Source organism: Otolemur garnettii, unplaced genomic scaffold (genome assembly GCF_000181295.1).
Source record: "Otolemur garnettii isolate 467f Iridium unplaced genomic scaffold, OtoGar3 scaffold00103, whole genome shotgun sequence".
NCBI lineage: Eukaryota > Metazoa > Chordata > Mammalia > Primates > Galagidae > Otolemur > Otolemur garnettii.
In genome coordinates this window covers 7,374,829-7,398,719 of record NW_003852498.1, presented here as the reverse complement: position 1 = coordinate 7,398,719, position 23,891 = coordinate 7,374,829, and the positions used below count along the sequence as shown (strand labels likewise).

Sequence of the window (23,891 nt, the reverse complement as noted above, 5' to 3'; positions counted from 1 at the left end):
TCATCAAGTGGTGGTGGTGAGGAGGAAAGAGTATTAAGAAAAGCAGAGAAATAATGACTCTTGCCTATTTTATATCACTTTAAATCCTGTATCTTTTCTCTAATGTAAAAAATTATATAAGTGAATCTATCCCTACTGAATAAATGTAGTAATCCAGTTGACTAAACTTTTATATAAGATACATGAAAGTAAGAGGGGATATTTTATAAAACCAATAGTGCAATGCCTGAGATGTAAGCTTTTAACTGAGAATTCTATTAATGACCACAAAGATATTAAAATAAAACCAAAATCTAATCTTAACCACATCCTCTGACGAAAAATTTTGGAGAATGATACTAACAAGTTTAAATAACCATTGAATTTCCTTTTCGTCTTTTGTGTGCAGTGAACTTCATATTTAATCATTTCCACTCCATTTTACGGAGTAAAGGGAAGATATCATTTGTCCACACTTTTGTACTCAATGTTTATATCAAATGACTTTCTTCTTTTACTTCTTTATGTGGCATATATCTGGACTAATGTATATAATTTCACTTAATTTTTATGTAATTTTCTCAAAGTTAAATAGAACAAAAGATTCTAGGTGAAAGAAAATATACATGTATATATTTAATATTATTCCCTTTATATTTCTTTTGTTTAAATGTTAGCAAGTGCTACTTTTCATAAAATATTGGCTAAATAATTTAAAGACTACCTTGATAAATAATATATTAATGAACCTTTTCCGAATATTAAACTATCCAGAAGATTTTATTCTCTTTGTCTAATGCTTAAGGCAAACTTAATTTTTACATGAATCCAAATATAAGTTCTTAATATGGTTGCATTAATGCCTATCACTGAGGCATATAATAAAATGTGAAGGGAAAGGTAGATTTGGGGTTGATGACTTTTAAAGTATACCTTTTAGTAAATATTCTAAAATGTGTATTTGAAATAGACAAAAAAATCCATTTTATGCTGCAGTTGTTAACACCTATGAATAATGAACATACTGCACATAGAAAATACAGCAATTTATAAGCAATTTACACTAACAAAATTCAATATTATTACCACTGTTATTTTTCTATCACTCCCAAATGCAGAATTATAGTTGCAACTGGAAATGTTTAAAGTGTATTAACCAAATAGAAATCAAGAAAGTATAAAACTGCAGATTCTAATGGTGCATAAGGATTTACAGAGGGAGTAGAGGGCAGGATTATATTTTTGACTCTTATGGGTGAAATGGGTGGAATAATGGCTTATGCATTGACAGGTCGTGTTCTGGGAGAACAGTTCCTGTAGGTCTGACTGAGATGGGTCTCTGGAAAGTCATTTAGGGCCAGACAGCAGCATCCTTTCATAAGCATAAGTGCACTAATGTGTCCAGCAGCTCCTCATAACAGACATGGCCTGTAAATCACAATTCACAAACAGGACTGGCTTTGTAGAAAAAGGATGTCAGTTTCAAGGCCATACTTCAGATGTAATTCTGCAGTGACTCTGGAGGAGTGAGGAAGCTTTACTTGAACTTTGTTTGGAAAATGTCGACATTCAGAGAAATCTTTATTAACTACTAATGGTCTTTTTTTAATTAGCACAAATGAATGATTGGATATACACAAATAATAATAGTAATAATAATAATAATAAAATGCTATTGTTTTCCCATTTCTACCTGACCAGAAGACTTCTGGGCATTCTTATCATGCTTTATTAGCTTGTGAATTTAGCATGATCTGTTGATAAAAGAGTGAGTGATGGAAAGGTGGTATCAGAACCTCCAATGTAGCATCCAGAACATCAAAGAACTAGTGACAGAGGACCTTCTTTCTAGGATAGGCATTTTAGTCCACTTAAGGCCTGAAGTAATTCATTAGAATTAAGAATTGAGGTAGGGAAATTACAGTGGATAAACAAGAAGAGAGAGAAATTGCCACAGCAGAGTGACAGACCTTTTCTGGCTTGAAGCCTGTGCAAAGTGAAATGAAATGGCAGGAACTGACTGTAACCTTAGGAAGTGCAAGGGAACAACAGGTGGTAATTCCTGCTTCATTTACCACGTCTTCAAAAGAACATGGCAGCCACGGCATTGTGAGCTTGTTGGCAGGGGTGGGAAAAGGCTAAGGGAGACACTGTCAGATTTTTAATCAAGAATACATTGAAATGTTTTCTAAGATATTTTTATTCCTTGGGCCTTTAATCTGGCTTATTATTTTTAAAAGTCAGTTTAATTTATTTATCTGGACTATTTAAATTGTGGTACAACCTTGAAATATCTCACCAAAATTTTGACCTCATCTTCACTGAGAGAAGGCCATGACTTTGTGATATTTCTGGGATTACCAAAGGGAAATTCTTCCACTGGGTGAAGCAGGAAGTACAGAAGGAAGGATGAGACTGATGTAGTTTTGTCAAAACACAGAACAGAACAGGGAACCTTCTGAGCCATGCCTTAGTTTTAATTCACAGATGCTGTGTTACTTGGATTATGTTTAGCAAGATTTACAAGTTGTTTCTTTTATTAAGAATTATCAAGCACCTTTTTCACAAATAATTTTTAAATACTGTGTGGCATATCATTTAACATGTGGGTATATATACATATATCTATTCTCACTAATAGGAAATAGTCTACCTGTAGATATATTTTATATACTTATATCTGTGAGTATTTATTCACAATTGCACTTACTTACAGTATCTTTATGAAACAGAGTTGTACATAAGTACAGATTATTATACACATATACAAGATCTAAACACATATAAATGGGAACCTATTCTTATTTCTGCTCTAATTCCAATTAAGAAAAAAAGATAAATACTCAAAGCAGTCTTATGAAACTTTTTGTATTAAGTTGATATATCTTCCTTAACTTTTTAAAAAAGTATTTTTCTATTCAGTGTGGCATTTTAAGATAAAAGAGAAATTAATTTTTTAAATAATTTAATGCTTAATTTTTCTTCTTGCATGTTTTAGCATACAAGGGAAAACACTTTCATTTTTCCTTTGAAAAATGACATGGAAATGAACATAGTGACGTTTCTTGATGAACACACCATAGATTGGTTCCGACCTCCACATAGAATCCATAGGTATTTCTCAAAATAGTTTTGAGGGACAAATATTTGCCTTGACTTGAATGTTAGAGAAAAGTTGGAGACATCAGTCAGGAGAAGTCAGTTGCCTTTTCTTAAATCCCTTATTTCTTTAGGCGTTGAGGAGTCAGAAGTTTCTAGAATTCCAGCAGCAGAATTTCCTTTGAAAAACATAAACATCTTGGGCGGCGCCTGTGGCTCAAAAGAGTAGGGCACCAGCCCCATATGCAGAGGTTGTGGGTTCCAACCCAGCCCTGGCCAAAAACTGCAAAAAAAAAAAAAATATAAACATGTTGAGATGGAAGGGGCTCGAATGTATTCCTTGCATTTAGCCTAAGTTATAGCAGCACATAGTAATTTTTCAGTCTTTGTTTTTCCCTATTATTTTTACTCTGCTGACCTGAGCTTTGAGAAGTAAGCTTTGGAAAGAGTATAAACCATTAGCATAGTTGTATCAAATGTTTTGAAAATCAGTAATTACTGTATCTTCATTAGCAAGGCTAATAGCCACTAGCTACAATTTAATATTTTTATTGATATCTGTGCATTTCTTTGATAGTATGTCTTTATTATTTAAAGAATTTATAATCTATATGTCAGTCATGATAATCATTATAATTTTGATGATGAAAGCAATAGTAAGTAATATTTTATCTTTGAACAGTCTGTTATTCTTTCTCTGCCAAATAGATAACTACTGTGTTTACATTAAGAGCTTTGCCACACTACACATGCCATTTTCATTTTCTTGCATAGATAAACACACATAATTTCTATGTTGACAAACTGAAGTTTCTAAAAGATCTTTTCAAGGTTAAGGAACTCTTGAATATAACGTTATGAAGTCATTCCAAAATTACTTTTCAGTCTTACAACCTTTTGTTTAGTAGTCATTTATAATTATTCAATAATACTGTAAAAGGAAATGAATGTTGAGGAGTTACAGGAAAAAGGGACTATCTGGAGATCTATTAGACATTTTGGATTTGTTGAGAAAGCTCATGTAGAGATTTACAACTTCACCCTTCATTTTATACTTTTAGGCAGAAAAGTCAAACAAAATCAAAATGGGAGAAAGCTTGCTGTGTCACCAGAACAATGGTGAATGTTAAGGCTGTAATTCTATAGTGGTCTGTGGTATTACTTCCACTTTAGAGTCAAGTAGTTCCAATAAAAATTGTCAGAGAAGAACGCAAATTTGAGCCATGATATCTACCCAGAATTTTATATAGTAACTGTTATAAGAAGTCAAGATTTTAGGATGTGCCAAATGAAATGTCATGTGCCAACAGGGTTGTAGTTTGAGAAACTGTCACAATATATGAGATTTCTTTTTAGGGTAGTGAGGAAAAGGAATTTGATGTATTTTTCCTTCTTATTGAAATGTGAGTACTATTTTACGCATCTCCCCTCTATATTTTGAGTTAATTCTCAAGTGAACAGATTAGAGGCTGCAAACTGGTAGCCTGTGGACCAGATTCTGGTAGTGGATAAATTTTATTTGCCCTTTTCAAATTAGTTGCTAATATTCTAATATTGAGCAATTCTGTATAAAATTTTTTTTTTCTGAGGCAATCTCACTTTGTCACCCTTGGTAGAGTGCTGTGGTGTCATAGCTCACAGCAACTTCAGACTCTTGGGCTTAAGCCATTCTCTTATCTTAGCCTCCCAAGTAGCTGGGACTACTGGTACCTAGCACAGTGCCTGGTTGTAGTTGTCATTGTTGTTTGGTAGGCCCAGGCTGGATTACAACCCACCAGCTCCAGTGTACACCCTAGCCACTGAGCTACAGGTCCCGAGCCTAAAGAATCTTATTTTTGTATTTCTCTTGAGGCTTGATGCCTGTAGCTCAGTGGCTAGGGTGCCAACCACATACAAAGGACCTGGCAGGTTCGAATCCAGCCCATGCCTGCCAAACAGCAATGACAACTACAACCAAAAATAGTTGGGTATTGTGGTGGGTGCCTGTAGTCTGAACTACTTGGGAAGCTGAGGCAAGAGACTCACTTAAGCCCAAGAGTTTGAGGTTGCTGTGAGCTGTGATGCCACAGCACTTTACCCAAGGTGACATAGTGAGACTCTGTCTCAAAAAAAAAAAATTTCACTTGAAAAATTAAAGAGAAATCTAGCATCACTGGGTCATCATTTTTTCAGCTGGTTGAAACAGAATGAAGTCTGTCTGCTTTAGGTGGAGTATTCATTCTGGATTATACACAGTGACACCTGGCCTATTTCATTTCACATTATGTGTGCAATCTCCATTGGCATTGGAATTTGGAAGCCCTGGATTAGCTATTAAGATTATTTTTCTTTTGATATTATAATGACAAACTCTATCAAAATATACAGAAAAATAGTCACAAAGTAATTAATTTAAATCTTTTTTAGAAAAAATTATTGCTTTTAATATAATTTACATACTATTTGTTTTTAAAGTATATAGAATTAGTTTAACACTGGTGATTGTCAATCTATATATAGTACTATAGAATTTGGGGTTTTTTTTGTATACCAAGTTTGTTCAAGTTTTAAATTAGAGCTACATTAAACATAGTTGTTTTATATTAAGATTCCAATACAATTTATGTTATCACTAAGGGTTTTTTTGTTTAAAATATAAATTATAGAATAAAGAATTTTTTAAAGTTATACTAGTATATAGAATTGACTGGTAATAATTAACATGCAAAAAATGTTAAAAAGATAAGTTTTAATTGTATGTGTTTAAAATTAGAAACGTCACAGATTTTGGAAGGTAGTACTTGAGAGTCACTCTTTTAAGGAAAAATGTCACTCTAAATTTCAGAATTTCTTTTAGGCCTTAAAAAATAATAATATGTTAGTTTATTACTTAAGATGATCAAGCTTAGATGTCTATGTAAGTTGTAGATAAAGGTCATATATACTTACCAAACAATTCCTTTCATAATACTAGTTACTATACTTTTAGAAACATTTATGTTTTAAAGAATTATATATGTTTTCTGGCTTTTTTCCCTATAGTTGGATTAATGGAAACATCTCCCCTTGTAAACATTTCTAACAATATTGTCCTATTGAGGCACTGATGAAGAACAAGTTCATGAATGGTTTGGAATGGCCCCTTCTAGCCGTACAGACAGATCTTAAGAGGATAAACCCTAATTTGGATCAGTATTATTTGACTCTTTTTTCCTCTGTTTCTTCCTTCATGTAAAAATAAATTGAAAATGGATTTCGCTAAGTGTAACAAATACAGTATTTAAAGACATAGTTCAAAGGGTTAAAAAAAAGATGGCATAAATAGGATTCTGTAAGGTAGATTGTGTTTCTTTTCATTGAAAAGGGTTGTATACATCTGAAACATTATTTTTCTTATAGTGGTTTTAATTGCTGGTTAATATAGGAGTTAAATTTTTCTTGTTATTAGAATTAAGATTATTTGCTTATGCCAAAAAGAGTTTCTAGATAAATCTTGCTTATCCTGTTTTCAAAGAATAATGAGGAGCAAGATAATATGGATAAGAGAAATTCACTTGTGGTCCTGTCTTCTAACTACAAAATAAACCCATTTCTCAGCCAGTCACTTGCCTAAAAACTCCCATAGGGTATCCTAAGCTCACAGCTCCTGAATTTTATTCAAATGCCTACAGTGACAAAGGACTCCCTATCTTACAAAGCAGACTATTCTAATCACAGGCACTTCAAAGATTACAAAGTTATTAAATCATTCATTCAACAAATATTTATTGTTCCTTTTTTTGAATTATCTATTGTTTTCTGTCTCCTACATATTTAGTTTTAGTCCTACCTTCTGAACAAATTTCTTATCCACGTGACTGGTGTTTGGTGAGTTTATAAAACAATGAAGCTCAAATTGGAAGGAACATGAAAGCTTCTCTAGTCCACCCCTCATTGGTTTTGTCCTTTGATAAGTGATGGCCTGGCATACACTGAATACACTTGTGGTGATGATAGTTATGCTATGTCTATGCTCTCCACTCAGTCCTGAGCCGGTTTAAAATACCTCTGACATCCCATCTCATCTTCCCATGCTTCAGCCAGCCCCTTACTGTTTTGGTTGTCTGTAAATGCTCCCATCTGCATCTTCCTTAAAGGACAATGTCCAGAAATTAAACACATTAGTCCAGGTGATCTGGCCTAAGTCAAGTGCTTGTTTATATAGCCTGGAATTAGATTGGCTTTAAACAACATTGGCTGCCATATCATATATTAATGTAAAAGTTTATTACAACTAAATGTCTAAAAGCTTTTTTGGTACTGTTACTAGCTCTTAGATCAATTGTGTATTTATATAGCACGTTCATGGGATCCACACACCATTCCTTACTGTTATTCTCATGTTATTTGTATACTAGTCTCATTGATCCATTCTGTTGAGGTCCCCTCTAGATTCTGATTCTGCAATCCAACAAATATTATCTCTCTTCTCCTCTCCCATTTCCTAGAGATTATATATATATACACATATATATATAACATGTATATGTATTTATATACATATATATAACATGTATATGTATTTATATACATATAGAGACAGAAATCATTTCTATGCCCCAAGTTTGAGAAGATTGATTCCTTGATAGAAGTATTGAATGAGTCAGGATTGAAGTCATAAACTGTATGACTGTTATTTGGGTAGACTGTTCAACAGTGAATTTACTGGTATAAATTCACTATTTCTGTTGGTTTTCAGTTAAGGCTTCTCAATTTAGTATCTAAGGACAATACAAGAAATCTTAAAATACCTCTGCTGTCATCTATTTACATATGTACATCCATCTACTAATAATTCTTTTTAAAAAAGAAATAAAGATATATTATTAAACCATGCTTCTATTATAAACTTTACCAACAAACCTTCTAACAATCTATTCTGATCTTGACTTAGTTCGATACAAATTTTACCAATCTATCTTTAATTTTCAAATCTATATTCTTCCTTATTTTTTCTCTTGCTACTTCTCCCAAATTCCTGAAAAATGATATGGATGGTTGGGTATTTTTTGGCAAATCCTCAGTATTTTGAAAGTTGTTTTTTCTGGCTACATTCCCAACTTTTTCGCTAATAATCTCGCCACTTTTCTTGGCATTTAATACTACCAATATTTAGGCAATTTTTAATCCAAATAACCATTTTTATTTCTGTTTGACAGATAATTGAAGCTGAATAGGTAGTAGTTACTATTGCTTTCTCCTTTCAACTACTCACATTTTACTCAATTGGCTAAGAAAAACAGACCATTACTTCATTATTCTTTTTCTGAATCTCACTGAATATACTCTTTTTGTTGCCCTTAGACATTTTCCCCAAACCTCATGGGGCCTAAGTACTCCTGACACAGATCATAATGTTCCATGCTGCTCTTCTATATTAGTCCTTGGTTTCACTCTCTATCTTCTTCTCTTTCTTACAGCTAATTAAGATAGTCATAAAGAAGGAAATCTTATGAAGAACCGGAGAGTAGGAGGGAAGCCCGCTGTCTAATTTGTGAATTATTAGTCCCTTAATAATTCGCAAATAGGATAATGATGCCTTGTACAAAAGTTGAGTCTGGCATTTCCCTTGAAAATATTTTTTGCTTAGTCAAATTTGTTCTATGCTACTTTCCCAACATTAACTTCCACAAAGTTTCACAAGTGAAGAAACATGGAGGATTACATAATGAAAGTTTGTTAGCATCATTAGATAATGAGCGTTATCTCAACTGTTTGCAATATCATGAAGTTTCATCTCGGAGCTTTAAAATGATAAATTATTCTTTCTCCCTTTTGTGTTTCATGATTGCTTAAAGCCCATTATCATCTAAGGAGAATGACTGACAGTCCCTTATGTGAAAATAAGCAGTTCAGTTTCAATAATGACATGATGGTCATACATCTTTTAAGTCTTTAGTCACATATGTGAGTCAAAAAGTTATAGCTAATGGTGGTGGTAGAACTGGCTACTTATCTCAGTATCCCAGATACCTCCTGTTTTTTAAAATGTAACTTTGTTCCTTGTGAGTACTGAAATCAAAGACCTATTCAAGAAAAAGATAAGTTCTATGAAATACATCTATATTTTGTAAATTGAGCTATTGCTTTTAGATCTTTTAATCAGAGAAAGCTCTTTCTTTGGTTCTAGTTATGTATGTATTCAAATACAGAACATTATTATTTACCTTTTTTCTTTAATAGCAAAAAAGGAAAACACATTTAAAATTTATTGCATTGATTCTTTGTACCCTCAATGAATCTCCAACAATAAATAAAAAAATTTACTGCATTGAAATACTATGTTACACTTTCAATTAATTCATGTAATAATAGGAAGGAAAAAAAATCTTCTATTATACATAGGCAATTTTCTTTGATAAAGGTAATGTTAAGTACATTTAAGTAGAGATTTGAGCATATCCAAAATTACACCTAAGGCTTATTTTGAGCCCTCATTTTAAGTGATACTATAAGGTAATTTGATGTTTACCCTTGACACTTTTGGCTGGTTTACTATTGTTTAGATACTTGAAATTTAGAAATATAAAAAGAAATTTGAGGGTCAGCACTTGTAGCTCAAGTGGCTAAGGCGCCAGCCATATACACCAGAGCTGGCAGGTTTGAATCCAGCCAGGTCTGCCAAACAACAATGGCAACGACAACAAAAAAACAGCCTGGCATTGTGGTGGGCACCTGTAGTCCCAGCTACTTGGGAGGCTGAGGCAAGAGAATTGCTTAACCCCAGGAGTTGGAGGTTGCTGTGAGCTGTGACGCCATGGCACTCTACCCAGGGTGACAGTTTGAGGCTCTGTCTCAAAAAAAAAAAAAAAAAATTGAGGTTATAAAAAGAAAATATTATCAGTATAAGCATTTTAAGTAAATTGTATGTGCAAGTAACTATCACTCAAAAAAATTAAATGTAATAAACATGTAACACATACTACTTAGAATAAAAATGTACTGTATTTCATTAAATAACATTATCATCAAGTACACCAGGAAATTAAAACTAGAAAGTTCATTTATTATTTTTAATCTTTACATCATTATGAAACTTATATTTAATTTCAAAGAAGTCAGAAAATTCTGTTCTGAGATTTCCCAAAGAAACTTAATAGATTATGATGGTCTCTTTCATTAAGAGATAAATCAGGCACTCCTCCCAGATGGATCCATCACTGTGGTATGTGATATTTCCTTTCAAAAAAGGAATTGCCCCTTGTTCTGTTCTTCCTACTAGGGATACTATATAATAATTTTGAAGTTTTTATGATTTAAAAATCAGTACTCTGAATTACAATATGTAATAGATTCAGTGAGAACTTGTAACCCGTTCTTCAAATGAGAAGGCAGCAGAAGTTCCATCAGCTGAGCTAAGGGTACTATTTCCTTTCTGAGGCAAAGCCCTTTTACAGCTCTGTTCCTAACTGAGTGTTCAAAAGCACTGGATTAGCCATCTTTAACTGGTGGTCCTTAAGCCAAATTCTACCCTCAAATGTATTTTTATTTGGCCTATAAAATATTTTAAACTCAATCAAATTGATAACATTTTAAATTTGAATCATTGATTTAAAAAACTTGGATTTCTAGTTTCTCTTGAAGTGGGATAAAGATGCTGTAGCACTGGGCCTGCTCTAACCTAGGGCAAAACAATAAGTTGAGTACTTACTGTTTCCTTTTCACTACCCTATTCAGCCAAGTCTCCACTTCTTTATGTTTTAAATCTGCTTCTTTAATGTCCTCCTCCAAGTCTTTATACTCATTTGAGTTTATTCCACCTGCACAAGTGACATCAAATAGATAACTACAGAACATTCTACCGTATCCTAAGTTGTTATTTTTATTTGAGCCCCTTTTGGACACATGACTAATTCAGGGACTACTTCCAAGCAACAGTCTCTATTTTAGTCTGTGTGATTGAATAGACCCTGGAAAACAATATAAAGTTAGGATGGAAATTAAAGGAGGATATTAGAGAAGAGGACCAGATGAACCAGTGGAGGAAGGTACTTATAGGAGTTTTACTGCAAGTTAACTATTTTCTGGTGAACTTGTGGCTAAGATCACCTTTGAAGAGTTCAATAATCTCAGAGGGTGATCAGCATTTTCTGTGGGTTACCCTTTATCTAATGGGATGGAGGACTTCAGAGGTGGAGAAGGAAATACAAGGGTGACTGTCCATCCATTATAGCCGTATAACCATCTGCCTCTTCTGTCATAAGAAGAAAAGAGGATACCATTCGGCCTGTGCCCAAGAAATGTTAGTGTTAATTCAATCTAAAATCATACAAAGGAAGTTTAGCAAAAACCTGTTAACCTAGAATACTGAATAAAAACACTTATAGGAACAGCAAGACCATTATGCTTTCTCTTCCAGCATAACAAATGGGAAGAAAAGTTGATCACAGCCTACTGGGGAAATGTCTACTTTCTCTTCAGTATTAGACGCTCTGTCGCTCTGTTGGCTAACAGATCCCCTATTTTCTTGGCGCTGATTGACTTTCCTGATCCATGCCGATGTCTCCTCTCCCAGATGTAGACTGTTCCCTTTCAGAAAATGGCTACGGTATATTCAAGTTGAAATGAGTCCTTGACCTGGCAACCTCACCAAAAACACCCCAGGTTTTATAAAATGCAGATGTAAAATAGTATTGTAGTGCATACTATTGTGATAATGTACCATCCTAGAGAGAAAATTTCTTGAGAATTAAAAGATCATTAATTTGAGCTCCACAATTTGAAATTTATATTTCAGATGCATACTGCATAAGATTCGGATGGGGCTGAATTAAAGCCTTCTTTTGCATTACTTTTTGTAGAGGAGTTTAAGCAAATTATTATGCAGTGTTTTGATAATCAAATTAATGTTCTAAACAAGACTTCTGGAGAATTATTTTTTATTTCATAAAAGGACAACATTTTTGCAGGTGTTTTTGCATTTACTTGCAAAACATATGCTAATTATAAATGTACTTATTTATTCATTTATGCAATTAATTAAAAGATGTATACCAGATAATTGATCAGACTAATTCTGATTAGTATATAAAATTGAAATCATAAAAATGAATTTCTTTTATTGCTACAGACTGGCATAAATTAAAATATATAATTCAAATTTTCATATTTTTAGACAGGGCATTTTCCAGACTTGCCTATATTAATAAATTTTATTGTTCAAAACTAAATTCATTTCCTTAAATTCAAAACTTACTACTCTTTAATTCTGTTAAATGGCTCTTTAAGTCTGGACTAAGCTAGGAATGACTTCTTAAAACCAGTAGAGTCCAATGTGTTTCAGAATTTAGAGTTTTTAGGAATTAGAAAATTAACATTGTTCACACAACGCATATTATCTGGCACCTTTAGAGAGAGGCCTGAGACACCCTGTAATCAAAACTTCAAATTCTACAGTGAAACATATGCACATACACATTAAGAAGAATTATTAATGACCATAAATCGCCTCACATCTGTTCAAGGAAGTCTGTGTCATCATATGAATTTGCTGCAAAGTTAGAAAAAAACTTAAGAAAAAAAACAATCTGTAAGGACTTTGGATTTTGAAATTTCAGATAGGAGATCATGGGCTGTATCTTGGTTGTTAATGTGTTCTTCATAACTTTGCCAAGGTTGTTTTTCTCACGCTCACGTGTGGCATGATCTTCATCGTACAAAAACCTTTGTGGCCTCCCACTACTTCCTCCTTTAAGCTTCTTTTAAGACTTCCCACTTCCATATGCTACCAACTTTGCCAGGTATTTTCCTGAGATGTGTGTGTCTCACCCCAGCCAAACTCACCCTGCCAGCATTCCCTGAGGGCGCCTTCTCCTCCTCTGCTCGCTGTAGTAGTGGAGTGCCTGCCTCCTGGGGCCTCAGGTCCATGCTCCGCTTCCACTGCCGTCATCCTGTTTGTCTTCACATGTCTCACTTTCTACCTTTGTGGGAGCCTTACTTCCATCCCCAGAGAGGATGTGCTTAAGTACAGCCTGCCCCTCCAATTAAAGCACTAATTTAATGTAATTGCCATGTGAATTGATGTTCATGTGATAATCCCCTCTCCCTAGTAGATGAAAACCCCTCAAATTTTTTTCATCAGATTTGACATATAGCATGTATTCAAGAAACCTTTGAAATGTTTTAGTTAATCAATCTCTCTCTGTCTCTCTCTCTCTGTGTGTGTGTCTCTCTCTCTCTCACTCACTTTTTCTCTTGTTATCATCAGTCTAACCTCCCAGGAATCCTACAACTTTTGCTGTTGCCCTTTTGCCCTTATCTTGACCTCATCCAAATGAAGGTCTCAATGGAAAATGCCTAGCACAGGCACTAATCTCAATATACCAGTGTTGATTCAATGTATCTTTAGAAAAGGAAAATATATTTTCTATTTGGTTCCATTGTTCATCTTGATGCTACTATCAGCAAGGAAAGTGGAGAGTTGCCAGCCACACAGGGTCAGCTAGTGTGTCATGGCTGCATCTGTGGGCCGGGGGGATTCTTCTAGGTTGTGCTTCAGGTAGGAGAATCCTTTGCAAGCTGCCCATGACCCTGTCAGTCTAGACACATCACATAGCCATTTCTCCTTTCAGGCGTCATTGCCTTCCTAGAAGTGCTGGGAAACAGGGCTTAGGTCCCCACTGCTCTTACAGACTACAGATCTCCTTCCTTGCTTCCAATTTAGGGGAGTTCTAGGTACTTTTGATTCCTAGAAATGTTGGTCAACAAGTTATGTTTTCTACCCTGCCTCCTCAGGCCTCCTCTGAAGCAGTAAGCAGAGAGCCAACTAAGAGCTTGATTGGGGTGGGGAGGGGGAGGAAGTGGAGAAATATGCAAGAAAAAGAGCACAAGTCAGTACATTAAAAGAGATCTCAGCCACATCTGAAGTCCATTGCTCAATGTCTGCCTTTCTTGGTTATCCTCTAAGCTCTAGGAGGCCTAGGATAAAGTCTGTCTTGTTCACTTCTCTGATCCCAATGTCTGAATATTGCCTTGTTTGTATTAATAGGATCTTACTAAATTCTCAAATAAGTGGAAAGGAAATTTAGACACTATGAAAAAATGTATAGAAAATATATTGTTTATGAGGATAGATCTCCGGCTCTGCTATTTTCATTTAGTGGGCAAAACCCTTCACTTCTTCACACCTCAAGTTTCTCATCTGCCAAATGGTTGGTGTGAGGATTAAAAGAATTAATATTGGGCACCGGCCCCGTATACCAGAGGTGGTGGGTTCAAACCTGACCCCAGCCAAAAAAAAACTGCAAAAAAAAAAAAAAAAAAGAGTTAATATCTATAAGGCTCTTAGCATAACACTTAGGACATAGAAAGTATCATCTGAGAATTAACCACCATTATTATAACCACTATCATAACCGCTGTAATTTTTAATCCTAAGATAGGATTACTCTCTTGATGTTTATTTAGAGAGAATAACTGATACAGTTAAAGAAAAGCTTATATTAATAAAATCAATACATTCTTTTTACCTCTTCCCAGACCATGAGGCTTTTTTGTAATTTAATTTTCTTTTTAGTTTTAGGTTTTATTTTTCTCACCCATATCTTTTTTTAATGTTTTTTTTTTTACTAAATCATAACTGTGTACATTGATGCATTTATGGGGTTCAGGGTACTGCTTGAACATACAATATGAAGTGTTTACATTGAACTAAGTAACACATCCATCACAATTATACTCATTTCTTAATAGTTTTGAAATGTACCATTGCATCATGCACATTAGGTGAGGTCCCCCCAAATACCCTCCATCCTCTCGCCTCCCCCCTCCCCTCTCTCTCTTCTTCCCTTCTACTTTCTAAACTATAGTTATGTTTTGCCATTCATATGAATGTGTAGGTGATTATATATTAATTTCATAGTAGTACTGAGTACATTGGATACTTTTTTTCTATTCTTGAGATACTTTACTAAGAAGAATATGTTACAGCTTCATCCAGGTAAAAAAAAGATGTGAAGTCTTCATCTTTTTATGGCTGCATAGTGTTCCATGGTGTACATATACCACAATTTGTTAATCCATTCATGGTTCAATGGGCACTTGGGCTGTTTCCCCATCCTGGCAATTATGAATTGAGATGCAATAAACATTCGGTGCAAATGACTTTGTTGTAAAATAATTTTTGATCATCTGGTTATATACCTAGTGGAGGAATTGCAGGATTGAACTGTAGGTCTGCTTTTAGTTCCTTGAGTATTCTCCAAACTTCTTTCCAAAAAGGTCATATTAGCTTGCATTCCCACCAGCAGTGTAGAAGTGTTTCATCTCTCTGCATCCACGCCAACATCTGTAGTTTTGGGATTCTGTGATGTGGGCTAATCTTACTGGAGGTAGATGGTATCTCAAAATGGTTTTGATTTGCTCTCACCCATATTATGGCTGCACTTCTGTGGTTTTCTTAGGCTGAGACAAAGCTTCTTCAGAAATTCTTTTTTCATGGGGTCTCATCTTTGTTGGTCCTTTCTTAGCTGTATGTCATTAGGGAACATTTACAATAACCTCAGAATCCCATAATAAATCCTGTACAACAGGTAAAGCCTTTGGCTGAATGTAGTTTGCCCATGTCTTATACTTCACACTTGTCAGTGTTGAAGTTTATCTTCCATCTTTCTTCTTATTCACAGATCTATTGCAAGTTGGCTTCACTCAGCATTTTAGTAACTATAGTATTTAATGACATTTATCAATGTAGAAATTGCATTGTTCTCTTTCTTTTCCAAATGATTAGTTGTAAGATTCACATTTATCATTTACATATAAAAAGAAAATTCTTAGAATTACTAAGGTTGACAGATATAATTAAATATAACAGAATGAAACTTAGAGTATCTTTTAAAAAAGAAATAAATTCACTTGACTAGTCTTAAAATTTTATTTTCATTATAAAGAAAAAAATTAACTTCTTGAGCCATTTGAACACATTATATTCAACAACAGAAGGCTCATTTTTTTGGTAAGTAATATTTCTACAGGGCAAAGTTTTATCATCAGTAATAAATTCTGTTTTTCACAGGCTCCAATTCTCACATTATTTAATTGTTCAAAGTATTTCTATAGCTATTTAGATTTTTCTATTTAAGCAGAGAGATTATACCATTTACTGCAATGTGGAATCATTTAGCTGCAATTTTTTTCTCTTAATTTCTTTTCTTTCCTTATTTAGTCTTCTAACAGTTTCTGCTTTTAAAGTTTCTCTTTTACCTAAATATTTTTGCATCCTATTACAGTATTTCCCCATCTGGTCTCTCTTAGCTAGAAGTTATTTTATCAACTTTGAGGAATATTTATCTTTATTTATGCTGCACACATGCCCACTGCAATGGTTATATTGTAATGCCTAATACATATTTGGGTCAAATAGGCTCTTGATAGTATTTACATTATGGAGAAACTTGGTGATTTCATCTCAGCATAATACATAGTTTTACATTGCAATATAATTTGCTCTTGGGCCCCTTGACCCTTTATAATTAAAATAATTATTTATCTTTGCCTCCACAGCTCTTCAACCTCAGTTATACCCCTCTAAGGCTGATCAATGAGCAACCATTGTCAGTGACATTGACCATTCTTACTGTGGGTCACTATGTGCAGTTATACAGCATAATTAGTAGCCCATAAATGGTGAAGTAAATTCTGTGCATCTATCATTTTGTATCATTTGCCCACGTGGAAGTTGTGAGGAGACTTTAACGTTCCTCCTACTTCCGTAGCCACTCCTATTAATCTTCTCTATAGTTGCTGCTCATCCCTGAAATCTAAACCTTTCCAAGTGTTCTTTCTTACATCAATTCTCTCTTGGCCTCCTGAGGTGGCTTCATGCAGCCCTGTGACTCATAATTCTTACCTTTCCTCTGACTATTTTATAGCATATTCAACTGCAACCCCTTGACTGTCCATAGACATCTCAAATTCAGCAAATCCCTAACTGAATTCAAGATCTGTAATCACCCACCTTCCCTAGAAAACGTATTCCTCTTCTAGTGTGTTCCCTTTACCATCCTTCAGTTTTTCAAGCTAGAAACCTAGGACTGTTCTCTGTTCCTCATTTTCCCTTATATTCTTAGCCAAGTTGCAAGTCCTGTCACTTCTGCTTCCTTAATATCACTCAGAATTGTTGACATGTCCCTCTCTAATGCTAAGACACAATTCTACAACTAGACTTATAACCTCTTCCTATAAAGTCCCTCTGTCTTTGGTTTTACCCTTGTTCATCGATCCAGCTTGGGAGACCTGCCATGCCTCCTCAAAACTCATGTTAATTGCACAATTTTTTCTTGGTAGCCCCTCTGCTTCACCTACATAATATTTTTTACTCTATATAATGCCCCACCCCCTGCTTATTTTTCTCAATTTCCCCACTAGATGTTAAAACCTATAACTTGGGGTTATACTCATCCCCCCTTTAATTCCCACTAAAAGCTGCACAGAAGACATTTAATACTTTTTAAATATTGTTGAATGTTAGTCATTTTCAAGCTTTCCAATATTTAAACTATAAAACCAGTAGAAAGAAATTATAACACATAAATTACATAATGACAAAGTCTGGAATCAGAAAACCTGGATTGAATTTCTGGCTCTATCTTTGCCTTATAGAAGACTTTTGACACAACATAAAATTTTCTCACTATAATGTAATCATATAACACTCATCATTACTGAGTACACAGTAAAAGTGACAATAACATCTTGAATTTATGACCTCTTAGTAGTTAGAAGCATTTCTTATGAATTATTTATTTGTTCAATATCCCTTTGGGGTAGGCTTGCATCTTTTTGTCTGGAAGGTAATAAAGGGAGATATGGCCCTTCCTATAATGATGTCAAAACACAGGTCCTGAGATGGTTACCTGCTTTACAATATGTCATGAAGATTCATGATGTCATCTGAGGCTTTATGCTCTCAGGAGAAAAAGGAGTTGTATAAGGTAGTTTCAAACTCTTATACATCCAATTTCTTAAAAATTCAAAATATTTGGGGGTAAAATATGTACAAATTATTTCAGTATTTCAGCTTATTCCTGGACTGTTTTTTCATGTTTTTCTGGAGACAACCTTTTTTTCCCCACACCCACTGGAACCATCTGTGTACCAGGCAAGTTTTCTGAGATGTAAAGTGAAACACGTCCATGTCATTTATTTAGAAAAGACTATGACAAATATTATTGTGGGGAAAAAATGGCAAAGTTAATGAAATAGTGCATTCTCTATATAAATGTCCCACTCCCTCCCCCCCACTCCCTCCCCACCCCCCAGGTTGCTGGGGAAAGCCTGGCAGTTATGGCCACACAAAGCCATGCCCTGCATGTAAGCATCTGCAGCAGTACTTGTCTAAGGAATCTCCAAAGAACTCCTCCAAGGAACAGAAAGTCAGCATCTCTATGACCTGGGGGTAGCCCCTGTGAAATGGGGTTCTTCACAATTACCAAATGGTGAATTTTTAAAAAAAATTATGCAACTTTTGCATTCTACATAATGTATCAATGTTTGCTTTACATGAAAGTGTTAAAAATTATTTACTGTTAATTACAATATACTTTTTAGGAAAGTATATCTTTAGATCTCAAGAAAATTTATCATTGCCAACACTTACTTTTATCCCAATTTGAAAAGCAGAGGGTTCTAGGATATTGCAGCCCTGGCCATGGGATTTTTGTTAGAATTTAACAGAATCCTCCCATATGTTCCCTTTTTACTTTCCTACCTGGTAACTCCTAAAATCCTTTTGCTTACCTCGCTAATAAAATCTTTAAATCGTAGCTCTACATGCCCAAATGGTTTTATTTTCACAGTTAAGTTGATTGACAACTGTAAGATCAACTTCCTCAAATAGAGATTTTCTTTTTGAGTAAAAGAATTGGTCTGAGGTGAGAATTACCTAATTCCCTCTTTAGGTCTTCTATGAAGTGGAAGGCTTTTTTAGGTGAGCGTTTTAAAAATATGATCAAACACAGAAAGCTGATCCTGCTCAGATATAAGTTAAAAAAGTGACTTATTTATATATTCAAATTTCAAAACATTTGTAAGACCTACCATGTATGCTCTTAGGTTTTTAATTTAAAATTATTTTCTTAGATAATCCTGTTGCGAGTGACGTTATGATTTATTGCCACTAATCAAGATTCTGATCCCTCGTAGACTTCTTGTTTGTATCTGTTTTTGTTCTTTGTTACATAAATATGAGGTTTATATATAAAATTCTGACTGTGTAATATAGGGCTAATGAGTCACAGATGGAACGATGCTGGCACATTACCATCTAATAACATTTTAAACTCATATTCCATAGTAAAACAAAAGCAAATTGTACACATCTGTTTTCCAACTTGTAGCATTTCTGAATTTGTACAAAAATCTATATTTAAAGGAATTTTATTTAGGGGGAAGAAAAAGAGGACACAGGTCACCTCGAAGCTATCCAGCCACTTAATAACCTTATCAGAAAGGATTTGGCAAAAGGGATAAGATTTCCTCTGCTTTGCTTCCTGCGAAGTTCTAGCTGTAAAGAATGAAAATCAAAGGCATGAGGGTTGAAGAAATGTATTCAGACTATAAACCTAATTTTATTGCCTCTCTGCAGAAACCTGAGCCCATGTATTGCAGTTGTTGTTTATATTATTTGTATGGTAAACATGTTTTGTGTTTTAAAAGAAATAGGGGAAAGGGTGGAAAAAGAACAAAGGCAGAATTTCTCTCTCAGACTTACCCAATTGATAATACCCATGAGAACAAATTATTGAAGTAAAAGTCTCTAAAACCTCTCTCCTCCATTCTCCTTGTTTAAGGAATTCAAAACCACTTTTCTGCTTTAAGGGGTTGTGTGAACTGTCAAGTTCTTTTGGAAAAGTTACGTGACAGAAGTGATTACTGGAGAGTGTGACCATAAATCCCCCTGACATGGAATACACATGTTATAAGAGACAGATTTCCATCCACCACTTCTGCATAAATTCCTGAAACAGGAGAGACCTGAAATCCATCATATGATTGGAGAGAGAAATTTTGATGTGTGGGTGGTAAGACTCTATTTTGTGAGGCATACTATGTTGATTTTAAGGAATACTTCCTGACAGCAAAATTCTAGTCACTCCTGTTGTCCAAAGAAGACTTAATATACATATTGAATGTCCTGAGTTGCAGAGTAAATGAGTATCAATAGAGGAAAATTACAGTTTTGTTTTTGTAACAGTGTCTGTGGTTATCTCCACTGTACTAACATTTTGTAAGAGAGATTCCAAAAATGTTAAGCATAGCAACTCTTTATACCTGTATACACACAGGTCCCGTTGTATCTGCCTTCAGGGCAGAAACGAGCTCTCCACCTCACTGTTCCATGCTTTGAGGAATGGTCGGTTCTCTTGGGGGACCCCATGTGTCTCATTTTGTTTACAGAGTGTCAAACAAGGGCAGACTTAGAACAAGGAAAGGGAGGCATTAGGACGTGCTTGTTTTGTTTGTCCACTGTGATTATGTCTGTGTGACGTTTTGTGTCGTGTTGTTTTGGTGCTGTGCTGTCTATAGGGCCTGCCAGGCTTCCCCACAGTTGCTGCCCTGCACAGCAATCAGATCCTCACCGTCAAGGTTTGTGGTTGACACCTGTGTCTGCTTGGTCAGAGCCGCAACCAGCATAAGAGTGAGCAAGGACCATTCGACTGGCTTGTTGAGCTGGGTCGCTTCCTCTCATTGTATAAATTATCAGGCATTTGGGACCTCACCTATGACAGTGAGGTCAAATATACTAAAAGGGTACATTCTGTCTGGCACAGTGGTTCAGGCCTGTAATCTCAGCACTCTGTGAGGCCAAGGTGAGTGGATTGCTTGAGCTCAGGAGTTTGAGACCAGTCTGAGCAAGAGTGAGACGCCATCTCTAAAAATAGCCATGTATTGTGTTGGGCACGAGAAGTCCTGGCTACTCAGGAGGCTGAGGCAAGAGGATCACTTGAGCCCAAGAGTTTGAGGTTGCTGTGAGGTATGACGCCATGGCACTCTACCCAGGGTGAAAAGGTGACACTCTGTCTCAAATAAATAAATAAATAAATAAATAGAAGAGGGTGCATTCTGTGTGAAAGGAGGACATTGAGGTCCCCAGGCAGAGCAAAGAGAGACAGACCTAACCATACAAGACCATGCCACACCTCGATGGTTTGATGTGCATGCATTCTAATGCTCTGTGATACTTTTCCAGTCAATTAAATAATCCTAAGTACTCTCTCTGGACCTCCGGCATCAACAATGGCAGTTGAATTCACGCCACATTATGCTGGTTGACAAGTCTGACGGAAATGGAACTGGCACTTTTCTCTAGACTCTCTGCTCAGAGTGCAGGAGGCAGGGTGACCCCATTAACAAGACCCAACATCCACAGCAAAATGATGGCATCCAAAATGATTGATTGCTAACTGGTCTCACCATCCATTGCAGGGTTCTGTTTCTTTCAAGAAGAGCCAGAGGGTCTAATGTGAGATGCAAGTGCCAGTTCCGTTTAGTTTAATAGTCACTATAAGTCTAATGTATATATCTTTATTTCTTTCTTGGGGCCTTCTGATGTCTATTCTTCAACTCTCTCATCTCTGAACTTCAACCTTTGACCTCACCTGACTGATCAGATGGTGTTTCCTAAAATCAATCATGGGTTTCTCTCTGCTGATCAGCAGCTCATTAAACGCCGCCTGATTAAGGTAGTGCTGCTTCTTGCTGAAGTCTGATTTCTCCTTTGCATTCAGTTATTGCTCTGTGTACTATTGCTTTACCATTTACCTCTTATGGGTGAGGTGTGGGAGGTGGGTGGGTATTTATTTGGAAATATCCTAGAACAAAATTATGTTTAGGGAGCTGCATTTGTTAGAAATGTATATGAAATTATCACAAGAGGGCCAGGAGGGTGGCTCATGCCTGTAATCCTAGCACTCTCGGAGGCTGAAGCTGGAACATCCCTTGAGCTCAGGAGTTTGAGACCAGCCTAAGAGCTGAACACCATCTCCACTAAAAGTAGAAAAATTAGCCAGTTGTGGTGGGGTGTGAGGCAGGATGATCTCTTCAACCCGGAAGTTTCAGCTTGCTCTGAGCTAGGCTGATGCCACTGCACTCTAGCCTGGTGCCACAGAGTAAGACTCTATTTTAAAAAAATAAATAAAATAAATTACAAAATAAAAAGGTGTAGAAAGCCTTTCTAATTTTCTCTTACTTAAAATCTAACAACTTAAATTGTAGTGAGTAGCAAATCCAATTTCTGAGCGCTCTAGCTTTGGTAATTTATAAATTATTATGCAATATGACAAGAGCCTCATATACTTAATTTTGTAGGGTTGACAAAGAAAACACATTTGTCTAAGTATAAGTGCAGCCATTTTGTTAAACAAAGTGAATGTAACCGCTGTAGCATTGTTATGGATAAAGCTAGGCAAAAGTGTCATACTAGCTCCCGATACAGGGATAACACGTATGCTAGTTCCCAAAGCTGTGAGTGCTGGTTCCTGAATTGCTGTGATTTTAATGGCCTCTACTCAGCTCACCCAGCATGAATATTTATGTGCTCCCTGCTGGCAAGCAAATTGCATACAGGCTGTACTGTTTCTGGTGGTTCTGGTTCTTTTCATAGTGTAAATGTGGATAAAATAATACAAATTTAAAGCGTTGGAAAGAAGACCTGGGTCTTTATCATTTATGGTCATTGTTGGTCTGTTCCCTTCTCCATTGCAGGGTGACCAAGGCCAGGCAGGGCCTCCAGGTCCCCCAGGTCCACCAGGCCCAAGAGGGCCACCTGGGGACACAGGGAAAGACGGCCCCCGAGGGATGCCAGGAGTACCTGTGAGTCGCTTTTTGGATGAGTTGCTCTCACAGATTCTGTTTCATATTAAGGGCTGAGAATGAGGATGGAGTATGATGGTGTTGGGTGGTAGGGTCAGAGGGTCAAGTGAGTAGAGTGGGTTGAGGGAAGCGGGATGTTAGAAAAGTCCAGAGCAAGGTGCTCCTGGCAGCATCCTATTTTACTCCTTAATCCACCGGGAACCTATCCAAACCACAGAGAGACCTGGAGACAGCAACTGAATGGGTTTTCCGGTAAGTTTTGTGTTTGGAGGTATACAGTCTCTTGTGTATCCTGCCTTTGGTAATATGCATCCATGCCTTTGGTTCAGATAAGAGATTAGTTTGAAAAATAAAGTGGGAGACTGCTAACATTTTTCAAAGGGTTCATAGTAGATGTAGTAAAGGTCCATACTGATTATGGAAAGTAGAAGAGGTAAAATTTTTGATACTTAATCCCTTGTAAACAATTTAATCCCCCCAAATTGCTAACAACAGTAAAATTAATGGTTAAGACCTTGATGGGTGTGACTTAAATGTCATTTGTCTGTTGTATGTGAGGTTTATTAATAGAAATGATTTAAAATTAATTTTCAATACTTAGCTGTACTAAAATTGGTCAAGTGTCGATGATGTAGGAATAAAAGACACTAGATGAATGGTTTGGTTTGGTAGAGGAATGTAAAGAAACATATGGAAAAGGTCAACAATACTGGATTAAAATTATAAAATGAAGCCTTCTTGCTGGATTACTTAATGTATTTCTTTAAAATTATTTTCAATAGTATTTTTATAGTATAAAAGTAATAATGAAAATATGTATTCACAAAGAAAATTTTGACAATAAAGAAAACCAAAAAGAAAAAATAAAAATTCCCCATAATTATTGTTTTGGTATATTTTCTTTCATCTTCATATGTACATATATGTGACTTTTTTTCCCCAAAGAATGATTCTCTTTGTAAGAATATAAAATACTTTAAAACTTT

At 35.5% G+C, this 23,891-nt stretch overlaps 1 protein-coding gene across 1 annotated transcript in view; it reads left to right on the top strand.

Moving 5' to 3' along the window:
• Positions 1–23,891, top strand: part of COL25A1 (collagen type XXV alpha 1 chain) — a 162,895-nt gene that overhangs the window by 24,976 nt on the left and 114,028 nt on the right. Inside the window, 2 exon segments of the mRNA XM_012809279.1 lie at positions 20,620–20,679; positions 22,798–22,905. Coding sequence (XP_012664733.1) covers positions 20,620–20,679; positions 22,798–22,905 — 168 coding nt within the window.